The sequence below is a fragment of the Montipora foliosa genome, chromosome 11 (genome assembly GCF_036669935.1).
Source record: "Montipora foliosa isolate CH-2021 chromosome 11, ASM3666993v2, whole genome shotgun sequence".
Classification (NCBI taxonomy): Eukaryota; Metazoa; Cnidaria; class Anthozoa; order Scleractinia; family Acroporidae; genus Montipora; species Montipora foliosa.
In genome coordinates, this window is record NC_090879.1 from 11,720,258 (window position 1) to 11,732,757 (window position 12,500).

Here is a 12,500-nt window from a genome sequence, read left to right on the forward strand (position 1 = left end):
ACTTTTCAGTGCGAAACATGTGATGGGGAATCAAACTCTCTCGCACATGAAAGTTCTTTCACTTGCAATGTAGAATTTTTATTTTGCAAGATACAGCTATGAAGTATAAGTCAAATTGATCGTTGAGTTGTGTACTTTGCAGACAACATATTTCCTTTGAAAGTTAAATTAAATTGTCCACAAACTCAATGGTTACAAAACGAAAAACAAACTGCTCTATTCGCGGGCCGAAATCCGAAATTGACAACAGCGGCCGATAAGAATACTTACGTTTAGTTTTGAAGGATACTTACGGTTTAGTTTTGATATCGTTCACTCAATATAGAACACGATAGTCCCTGTTCCGGGACTCCCTCTTACCCCGCCATTTTCAGGGCGGGGTAAGAGGGAGTCCCGGAACAGGACTAAGAACACGATGGTTCGAAAATAAATATTAAATAACACTCAAAGCAAATGTACACAACACAATGGTCAGGGAAATGAGAAGAAATGTGTAAAAGTGACTTGTTTTAAGTGTAGGCTCGTGCCACATTCGCTGGAAAACGCCCTACAATGTTCCCCTGAAGGAAATATCGGGCGACTATATAGGTCTCGGTCAGTATGTCGGATTTCTTTGTCGCCATGGCAACTCCTAGTTGTGTAGTTCCCTTCCAAATAATCTATTGTAAAAAAAGAAACAAAACAAATCCATTTGGTCTTTACGCACGAGTGATGTTTCCTAAGTTCTCAAAATTGTACGAGCCGTAGACGTCGAGTGCAATTTGAGTACTTTCACAACAATATGTGTAGCAGCGGAACTGCTACACTAAGACCTTACGACGAGCCATATAACATACAACAACAACAACTCAGTTTATTCGAAGGATCCACAGAAATTCATTTACACACAGTCTTGATTGCTACCACTGATTTCCTTTACAAATAGCTGGTTCGGAAGCGATGAGCGAGGCGGTAATACGATGATATGATGCAATAACGCGTAACGAAAAATCTATGTCCTAATACCCTTGCAACACCTTATAGAATCCTTAATCCGTAAACAATAGAGTCCTTGATACCGTAAACCGTAGAGAAACCTTAATTTAACTGTCTTACTAAAACCTTCAGCGAAAACGATTCACCACAGTGTCAACTCGCGTGGTCATCCGGGACCCGGCTAGGTCCAGACCACCGCAATACAATAAAACGTCACACAAAAAAGAAATGTCACGCACGATTCTGTTGCAACATTCCCGGCCCCTAAATGTCTGAGGGGCGTTTACTTCTCTTGATCTCCTTCCTGTTCCTCCTTGGGCAGAATTAGGACAAGCTTGTTGACTGGTCTTCTCACAGTAGTTTCTCGCGTTTTGACGACAGCAGACCTGACAAAGCCTTGTGAATCCGGCTCCACTCGCACAAGAAGGGCCAATGACCAGGCATTACGCGGAACATTCTCTTCTCGGATTATCACGACATCCCCCTCAACCAGGTTTCGCTGAGGATGCTGCCATTTGTGCCTTTCCTGCATCACAACGAGGTACTCCTTCTTCGACCGAGACCAAAATAGATTTGCTAAATACTGTACCCTTCGCCACCGCCGACGCATATACACATCACAGCTCTGAAACTTGCCTGGTGGTGGTAATATCACAGTTGACTTGGTTGTCAAGATGTGGTTGGGAGTAAGCGGCTCAAGGTCGTTAGGCTCGCCAGAGACTGTCGTCAGGGGTCTTGAATTAATAATTGCCTCTACTTCACACATTAGGGTCCAAAACGATTCGTCATCTAAGCAATGACCATATTCGTCCATTAATCCAGCGAGAACTTTCCTTGTGGTCTTGATCTGTCGCTCCCAAACACCACCCATGTGGCTGGCGGCGGGTGGGTTGAAGATCCAGTCAATGTTTTCCTTCTTGAGTTTGGCGTGGATCTCTTCATGATCCATTTCTTCTATGGCTTGGAGCAACTCGTTTCGTGCGCCAACAAAGTTTGTACCGTTATCACTCCTTATTTCTTTGACAGGACCACGGCGGGCGATGAAGCGCCGGAGCGCTTTAATAAATGAACTTGACTCAAGAGAACTTGCAACCTCAATATGGACTGCTCGGCTAACCAAACTCGTGAAAAGGGCGCCGTATCTTTTCATTTCCTTGAGCCCCTCCTTCATAATGAAGGGCCCAAAGTAGTCAACACCAGTGTAAGTAAATGGTGGTGCTGGGGAGATTCGATTCTTGGGCAGGTCTGCCATCTTCTGTACACCTGGTCTGCTGTAATTGCGACGGCAGAAGACACACTTTGATATTACATGGCGCACTGCTGTGTTCACTTTGATGATCCAATACTTCTCGCGTAGGCTTGAAATAACATGACCGCGCCCAGCGTGACCCAACCGTTTATGAGCATGACGGATGAGTAGCGTAGTGACATGACTTTTCGGTGGCAAAATTACTGGATGCTTCGTTTCGTGTGACAAATCTCCAACTCTGAGGATACCGTTTTCTAAGAAGGGGTCAAGGCGCTGGATAGGACTGTTATTCTTTATACTTGCTTTCTTTCGTTTTTGCAGCTTCTCCTTGTCTAGGCTATTCTCATTCTCCAACTCTTGGAGGGCGTAGATTTCCTTACCAAATGCTAAGTCCTGGACAAATTTTAGGATAGCGAACTCAGCGTCTACCAGGTCTTGCACGGTAAGAGGTGAGCAAGGCTCTTCAGTGTCCTTATGCTTAGCTGTTTTGGTTATTGAAGGCTTCCTTCGGTCTGCGAGGTTTTTGTCGTCTCTTGACACTTCTTCCTTGACATTCATACGTTCCTTACATCTGATTTGCAATATCTTCTTTACTCGCAGGAACACAGCTACAGCTGTCCTTAACCGGTGCCAATCAGAGAAGTGGTATATCAGTTTGCTTGCAGCACTAGCTGACTGATTGACGATCTTTTTTTTAACAACAACAACAACAACAACTTTATTTAGCTAAATACAATAATTAATGGATGGCTTGCCCCGCAAATAGCTAGAGAAAGCTAATCAAGGCGGGGCAAGTCAATTACAAGAACACACCTATAAAAGACAATAAGGTAACACAAAAACACTAGTTTAACAAATTAAAGATACTGATTACAAAAGGATTGATTGTTGACAAATATGTAGTAACTAATAATTAAATAATTAAAGGCCAACAAGATCACGCTAACTGATTACAAACATAATTTACATGAAAAATTCGCTATTTACAACATCTGTAAGCTAAGGAAGGTAACGATACTGATTACAAAAGATAACGATACTGATTATAAAGGATTGATTGTTGACAAATACACAGGCTCGGGTCCCTACAATTTCTTCCCGCTTTACTGTAAAATAAGCCTACCTTCAGCGGACACCTCTGTTAAGCGGACGCGGACAACAAGATTAGCCATTTTGCTGCACATAACCTGCAATAAGCGGACAATTCAGGGGCTTTTTAGTTCTAATTGCTCAGCTCAGACACCTTTAACATTGCTCAGTGATATCGTTTTTAAACTAAGTAGATTATTTCAGATTGATGCATTGACTGTCTGGACATTGTGCCATGAGCAGTTTTTGATGTTATACTGTATTAGACTGTGTTACAAAAGAGTTAATAATTAGCTATTTAACTATTATTGCTGAACCTGTTTAGAGGGAACACCCTAGTGAGGGTCCCAAGGGTGTCCAATTAATACACGTTTCACTGTACATCAAATCCCACCAGCTCCCACCAGCAACCACCCAACCCATATAAAATGAACGGTCCTTAAGTTGATTAAGAGAGAGTAAACGAAGTACATAATGTAAAGCAAGACCAAACAAAAGCGAATTCCTTAGTCATCGTCCATTGCAGTGAAGTAGGTTTTCATTTATTTAAGTTAAAAAAAAAAAAAAAAAAAGAAACATGGAAAACGTGAGCCTTTGTCTTTCATATTTTTTATTATTGTCTTGCACGTGAAGTTCACTCTGAAGTCGCTTTCTTTTCTACCACTTTCAGATAAACGCCTCGAGCTCTGTGAGTATGACCTGCGCCTTGGTACCAGGAGTGACACTGTATACTGTATCACTATCAATGCAGCTTGTGTGATGTATTGACTTAGAACCTTTGGAATTCCCATTCGGATAATGCGGATTGGCGCCGATCTCCCTTTGTCCCTAAGGACGCACCTCTTAAATTGACCGACCAAGAAAATACTGCGGTGGCAATAAGCTCCTTGGTTGTGATATTTTCCGCTATTGAGATTTCCCTCGCCGTTTGTGGTGCGTGGAGCAGTGATCCACCCTACCAATCTCCACAACAGAATCAAGTCAGTCAGGTATGTGTGGTGATACCAATAACAAGGGCCCAAAAAGCGTAAACCGTTAGTCGTGAAACGGGCCAAAAATTCAACCGTTAGACATAAAAATGGGGAGAGAGACACTGAGCGACTATGAAAGTTTATTATATGGCTAGCTCCGTGAGCGGGCAAGAATGAATGAATCAAATACTGCGCTGTGATTGGCTACCCGAGCGGGCAAGATGGAGCCATCTTACCCGCCCCGGACTACCCGTCGTGTCCCGCAAGAAAAATTTTCCTGAAATGCCATATAATAAATCCTTTATTGATCAAGCTTGTTCGGTTCGACTCCGTTTCGGTCCATAAACACGCAAAAAAAGAACTCGGCCAATATCCAGCCATCTCGACCTCACACTTGGTCAATAACCCATACATCTCACTCTTGACACAATTTATTATGGGTTAACAGTATTCACTCTGCTGTAGGTGAAGTCTGCGTACGAGCAAGTAGCCTATCAGCTGCATTGGAGCTTATCCCGGTGTTTCTGTAACATGAAGCGACTAAGAGTGTTTCTACCCCCCCCCCCCCCCCCGCCCCCTCCTTCCTGGATGGGGGGCCAGGTCCATCAGTAGGGCTAACGCTCACATGGTTCATATGGGATAGAAATCTAGCACTTCACGTTACACTACACTCTCTTCAGTTAATGCCCTTAATTTAAGTTCCTGTTGTTCTTATCTTCTGCCTGTTATATTTCGCGACCGTACTTTTCCCTCAAATCGAATGCCCACCGTGATTTGCATGCATGACTCGATACTAAGATGTCAAAACGCTGTTTTTGTTTTTCTTTAATTTTCAGGCGGGCAATGTGCCCAGTCAGTTTGCAACCGGACAAACCCCACTGCAACCGACCAATACAGCAGCTCAGCCGATGGTTGCTATTCCATTATCCAGCTACAATACCCTTCATTGGTTTCTTTTTGCTTCTTCACAGTAACTGTGAAATTCCAAAATCACTTTTATAATATTTATATTTAATCTTTTAAGCAATATTTATATTACACGTTGTGAAAATTTAAAACCCTTAACCTTTTCAAACTCATTAATAATTCATCAAGTTTAAACAAAGAAATCCATGATCGTGACGGTGTTTGGATATCTGATCTTAATTAGCATAGATTTTGACGATTTTACTTCTCCATTTTCTTTTCTATTTTAGTTTCGATTGAGAAGGTGAAACACTCAAGAAAGTGTTTGACCACATTTCCAAACACCTCGAAGTTCGTCAAAAATACTCCGCTACACGTGTTGTATTTTCAACTCTCTTCTGGGTGTTTGGACATGTGACCAAACACGGTCTTTCGTGTTTGATATATTACTTCTCGTCCCTCCTCAGTTATTGTTGACTAGCTTGAGGCCGGTTTTAAAAAAAAATATTGGTCGAGTTCATTTTTGCAAGTTCATGGGCTGAGTTGCAGGCGAGATCCACGAAAAAAAAAATAGGAAATCAATATGTTCCCGGCTGAGTACGTTCCGAAGAACCAGGTGTAATCGTCTAAGTTTTTAATAGTTTTGCTCTGAACTTTGGTCGAATAGTCCTGAATGAAAACGTACGGGCGCCAGCAGCCCAAAGGACTAATTAATATAACCCCAGAATTTTCCGGCCTCAAAATTCGTATAAAAAGTAGTGAGTGCATTGGTTTAAATGATGTTTATTTCATTTAACCAATACAGCATAAATCAGACTTTATTAGCTAAACTGCTACTTCTGTAAACAAAATAGATCACGCCAGTTTAACGCAAAAGTATTGAGCATATTGTCGGAACTATATATATATTCAAACGATTTGTCGATACAAAAGTACTTTTTCTTCCTTGCTTTTGTGTTTTATTGCTTGTTTCTGTGGTCACTGGACTGTTTGCATGGTGGTATAAAGAATTCGTATATAATTAATAAACACCCCTAGATGGACAAAGGACAAACGTCGGGGCACTTGAGCCAAATGGCCCATCAGACCGGCGCTTATACCAGTTCCATAGCATGAAGAGACAGTATTTTTATTTCCCCCCTCCCTGGATGTGATGCTAGTCCGTCGCAGGGTTACCCCCCCCAGCATTAAATTCGCCAGTACCCAATTAAACACCTGGGTGGAGAGAGGTCTGGTGAAAGTTAAGTGTCTTGCCTAAAATATAATAAAATGGTCCCCAAACTAACCGATTTCTTGTAGCTTTATCATTTGCTCTGTTTAAACTCGCCCTCTCGTAAAATTTGCTCGTTTTACCTTAATTTTTTATCTTATCGCACTGTAACTGTAATCTGGATTGCTCGTTTGTAGGTTTATTATGTTTATTATTTTTGTTATTTTCTCCGCTCCTTTCTGGTCCCTTTCAGCAGTACCGAAAGTGTTAACTAATTTTGTCCACACGGGTGCCAAGTTAATTGGCTAATAACTACAAAGCGAATGGTTTACTTGACTCCCATAGTCTAACTACAATATTTATAAAACGAAAAGATATACTGTAAACATAAAAAGTTGTAATTTATCTGAAACTATAAATTATGAAATAAAGTACGTTTTGATATGTTATATTAAGAACTCAATTCATAATAATTATTAGTCAGTTTAGTTAGGCAGACTTAGATATTATACTTTTAAATTACGCTGAAGAAATTTTTACCGGGTATCAATAAAGCCCCTAAGTCAGCTCAACTCAATTGTATTGAACGTGATCAAGGAAGAAGGGTAACGCCTACCATAAAACCCGGGCTTTTCAAATAACGCCACCCAATTTCCATGCAATCCGATTGATTCAACTATCAATTATTTTCAATCCGTACGTTCACCAGTTAGAAACTAGCGCGCGCTCACACCTGAGATTGATTTCTCTTAAAAGATTTCGCTGGAGTGAATGCCACCTGTTCAATGATATAGACATGGGAGAGGGTTGTTTGGGTAAAGCAGTAATCTTACAATCAGGAAAACACTTCGCGTCACTCTCAATCAACGGACTAAGCTAAAGTGGAAGGTTTATTTTTTCCACCGATAGAAAGAAATAACAAAAAGTACTTTTAAGCAGCACTGCCATTTAAGCACTTTTCATTCAAATTACTCGAGATTTGCGTGCTTTTGTTCTCTGGAGATGATACGCACACTGATTGGTCAATAGGTATTGAGTTCTGTACAGGTGAGCCACACATAAAAAGCAATTCACAATGCATTAATGACTATTACAGTTTATTAAATGATTGTCACGGTTTATTAATTTCTTGGAAATCTTCAGTAGTGGCAATAATACGAAGCACGCCAAACCACAAAATTAGCGTCACAGAGATCAGGCGACGCACATGCGGGCCTCGCTTCAAAGTACAAGACAAAAGCGTGACCTTTCAACTTTACAGCGGCCATCATGAACTTGAAACACGCAGTCATGTGACGTGAGGACTAGAGTTGAATTACGAGTACTGGGACGCCTTTTGAATAGGCCTTTCTCAGTTTCCTTGTACCTCTGTTTCAAAACCTTTCTAAGTGCGAAACCATTCTTACTGAAAACGACTTTGATTTGCATGAAAAAAAAAACCTGTATTTCATGTGAATGGTTTCGCACTTAGACTCGTTTTGACACAGAGGCAAAAGGCAACTCGGAAATGGCCTATTCAGGTATTCTCGGGACATGCGATCATATCACGAAAATAATAACGTTCTCTAAGGGTTCCGAGCAGTTTCCGAATATTCTCGGTTCCAGACCTCGCACTAGATATAAGCGCGTCGACTTTGACGGGTTTATCCTTCTCTCCCCCCCCCCCCCCACCCCCACCCCTTCTACTCACCCGACGTCTCTATAGGACTACAAAGGAATTGCGACTGCGTCACCACCTTGGTGACGATTCACTGGGGTTGTGATACTATCGCTGAATATCATTTAAGTACCATTCAATGTAAAATTCCTGAATATCATACTCATCACAAGTTTTATTACTAGAGCTTAAGTGATATGGATATAATGTGGCAGGTGAACGGTACGGGCAGGAAAGCCTGTCTCTGTCAATCCCAGCGGACCTACGATTGAGGCCATCAAAGCCTAATCTAACTATAAATACGGTTAAATATGGACAACCATCGAATACAAATTTCACTTTCTCAAGAAACAAACATTTATCCCATCTTGGAGACCAAGAAGGAAAAGCAAGAAGGCTAGACACTCGACTGAGCTGAGGCCATCTTCTGATCGCAAACCATCTGCTGACCTCCAACCATCGGCTGCCCTGCAAATATCTGCTGACCTGCAACGACCGCCTGACCTGCAATCAGCGGCTGACATGCAACCATCGGCTGAGCTGCAACCATCTGCTGACCAGCAATCACCGCCTGACCTGCAACCATCGGCTGGGCTGCAAAATAGGTCGGTTGTGGTGGTTGCAGTTGGATTTGTCCGGTTCCTAATTGGCGAAAGGGGTACACTACCTGAAAACAAGGAATAAAAAAGCCACCAATTATGCAGCATGAATAATTAGGTTTATGTAAGACGGGAAAGGGTCATTGTTAAGGATATCTGGTTGGCGGAGAACAATTGGCTTCATGGATCATATCAGATTTCTACAAAAAGGTGTGTTGCCAAAGAGAGTCCTCTCTTTGCTCCTGGTCGCCTGAGTATAAATGTCGCCGCTCGAAAGCTGTCAAAAAATTTTCAACCCTCCTCCGCCCCTTCTTTGACAGCTTGATATTAAGGCCCGAAAACCTCAAGCCCGGATTCGAGTGTGAGGTACAAGTAAACTTCGAATCACGTTTGATGCAACCGCAAGCCTCTTTTGCCACATGATGTAACTTCGTATCATTTCTCGCAAACTAGCAAACTAACAAGCGAATCATGTATTTATAGTTCATTACTTTAATTTAAAACAATAAACTGAAAGAAAGCGACATAACTGTTGCGTGTTATTTGTTTGGAATCAAACTGAACGGACAGGAAAATTGACAAGGACAAGTAGCTTTCAGTTATTCTAAGCAAGGCAGCTTTGTGAGGCAGCATGGCTGGGTGGTTAGGGCGCAGGACTTGATATCCGAAGGTCGTGGGTTCAAGCCACGCTCTGACCACTAGGCTGGAGCTGTTTCTCGGTGGACCCTAGTTCAACTGACTCCTTGGTCATGCTTGCAAATAGCCAACCGGTCTGTCTCCCGCCAGTTGGGATTGTTAAGCCTATTAAGTTTATTTGAAAATTATATTTCTTTCAATTAAGTAGCATGTCTGAGCACTAGCTAGGTATTGTTCATGATGAACAACAACGCCGAGTTGGCTATAATCATCTCATATCCAACAAGCGGGAGTGGAATAATTGTTTCATTAAAAACGCCCCCAAAATATAGAAAACTAGACTACAATAAATATAAAAAGGCCCAAAAAATCACGCATATGCTTGCCGTGTTTGTAGATCATGGTATAATGGCTCATAACCCATGATGGCTTAGCCAATCAAAACTCTCGAATTGCATTATCCAATGATCCAGCTTTTAATAATGGTGGATATCCACCACTAGCCACCTCCACTTCGTAAGTCCACCACTATAAGTGTACCTGATCCTCTCGAATAGGCTCTTAGCGCTTTCAAAATTTCTCAATAAAGTCAGATTGTAGATGAATCACAAGTAGCCTTTCGTTCTATTGGTAACTATGTGTACCTGATTATCTTGAGGAGGCTCATAGCCTGTGTCACCACAGCTCTTGGCGCTTGCAAAGGCAAGGATCATCTCAATGATGGAAAATAGAATTGCTAAGGAGGATATGGCCAACATAGTATTTTCCTGACGGGTGAACTTAAATTCGGTGTCCTTTTCTACGAAGCGAGAAGTGATCATGAATCTCGCCTTCCGATATACCAAGCTGGAAATACCCCATTGGTAGTGGTACATTGTTGCTGCTGACATCACAGCGCAAGCCACACTGACTGACTTGAGGGCATAAATCTGAAAGAGAGCAAGAAAGAAGAGAAGCGAGTCAGAGTGAATGAGTACATGGCCGTGCCGTGTCGTACCGTGCCGTGCTGTTCCCTTCCGTACCGTGCAGTGCCGTGACGGTGCCATGCGGTGCCGGATGTACGCTCTGATGTTGTGCTCCAAGTGGGAAGAGCCCCCAGGGTTGTGCTGTTGTAGACCTGGCTTCGACAAACATTAAGCTAGTTTTTGGTTTATGTTTTTGAATATGGGAAATCAAGGACCATTGCTAGTCTTTTGGAAAAACCTTACTCAGAGAATGCTGTAGACAACTGTCTTACCAAATTCGGGGGGCGTCGTGACATGCGGGACAAAACCAGGCCTACGATGCCAACTGGTAACACCTTGGTTGAAAGAAAAGAGAACAATCAGACACTATCAGGATGATTTACAAAGAAAACATTTAACTAAAAACTGATGCGGGTGTAAAAGATGTTTACACTTCGTAAGACAGTCTCTGAGTATGTGTTGTCTTAACGCGTTTGATGGTCCGTGCGGCTTGGGTGCAAGTGGGGCTCATGTCTTCAAATACTTATTTTTATTTATTTAATTTTATTACATTACGTTGAGTTGAAGCTGAAGGAAGGGGTCGGTAGGCGAGAGGCTGTAAGGAAGGGATTCGATGAACAATAGAGCCTGTTTCTCATGCAATCACTGTATTCAGCCGGCGATAAAATTTTACATATTATGCCAGCAATGATTATTTTGGGCGAAATAGTGCCACCGGCAAACGAATGAAGCATTCTGCCGGAATAATAGCAACAAAAACTGACTGACAATTGAGGGGCTTTAGGCTTGTTAAAAAGAATCTGGACACTAGTCCCTCAATTACACAGTACACAAAGCACGTGCCCAAAGGTTTTGCGATAAATTCAACACTCTTCAGCTGCATCAGAGCGAGTGTTTTTGTTTTTGTTTTTTCTTTTGTTTGTTCTTTTTTTTTTTCGTTACTCGAATACTCATTTAACAATAATCAAGGTAGAGTAATGGAGGATAACATTGAGGCGTCGCTATTGCTTCAACATAACAAGTGCTTAGGATATATATTAGGTTTTTCATGTTGACATAATGGAGCAAAATAGTGAGTTTTTTCTTTTTACCATACCAATTTGAAAGAGCTTGTTTCTCTCGGAACCACTGGAGTCTGCCACAGTGGTCGAATTGGTGATTCACCTTACACTGATATCAGTAAAAATATGATTAAACCTTTATTCGTATGGTTAAATCTCCCACATAGCCAAAATTAATATTGAACATAATTATCCAAATCTTTTGAAATCCTGCAACAAAAATAACTTAGCATTTTGCCGTTTAACACTGTTTTCTGTAACGTTTTATTGTTCACCGCTACTAATATAAACATAATTGTTAGTGAAATCATTATTTTATTTCAGTGTGGCAATACTGAATGGAGGTCACACATATTGGCAAAGTTGAGTTATGTCTGTTCAGCCCCCAAAAAAACAAACATGTCCACCCTCTCTCCACCATTGTATAATTACAGATCGCATCCTAGGCGAATGCAGATCAATATTAGACGATATCGATATCCCGCGTATTTCAGCGGAATACAATCACTGTAGTGTCAACAGTTATAGAGAATTCTGTCATTTCTCACAGTTAATGTGGTTTTGAACCTCGCAAGTCGACTATCAAAAGATAAAATTTAAGGTTATGGCTATTGAACTACCAGACGAGTGCAGCCACGCAAACAGATCGATGAAGACTGAGAAGTAGTTATGCTTCTGAGCGAGAGTCTGGATTTGAGAGCTAGAATCTCACATCATAGTTTTGTTAATTGCAGACCTCGTTCTTAGGCACCTCGGTTAAAAACGCCTTTAAGTTATGTCTATGCTCACAGTCACAATTTTGAGCAATTGATTCTCAGCGATTAGCTAAGCACTCACTCACTCTCCTAGCAAACTGTAATTGACAGTTAAGCCGCTGTCACACGTTGAAACTTTTAGCTGAAACTCATGTGCAACGGCCCTGCAAATAAAGTGTCAGCAGGCGTTGCACCGTGTAACATAAAAGGTCGAAAATCGTTCGGAAACGTTGAAACTGGTCTCGAAATGTTGTTTACATGGCCTTAGCCGGTTTTTGCTTGGCTTACGCAGCGTACTTTGACAAGAGCGAGGGAGACCGGTTTCACAAAGTGGTGTTATACGGTGAAACTCTTGTTTTTGTCACCAATGCGATCGTTGCGACCGTTGCAGAAGTATAAAGCGGTTCTACTTTTCGTGAAACTTGTC

The 12,500-nt window shown here is 41.7% G+C and overlaps 1 protein-coding gene across 2 annotated transcripts in view; it reads right to left on the minus strand.

The window, feature by feature from the left end:
* LOC137977791 (uncharacterized) overlaps positions 1-12,500 on the minus strand; it is a 47,578-nt gene that overhangs the window by 33,926 nt on the left and 1,152 nt on the right. Inside the window, exons 2-4 of one of the 2 annotated variants that reach the window (XM_068825125.1) lie at positions 10,530-10,592; positions 9,937-10,221; positions 8,544-8,724 (exon numbers count right to left, since the gene is read on the minus strand). In XM_068825125.1, coding sequence (XP_068681226.1) covers positions 8,544-8,724; positions 9,937-10,221; positions 10,530-10,592 — 529 coding nt within the window. The remainder of the gene's footprint in view (positions 1-8,543; positions 8,725-9,936; positions 10,222-10,529; positions 10,593-12,500) is intronic. The other variant, XM_068825126.1, reaches the window with a different exon arrangement.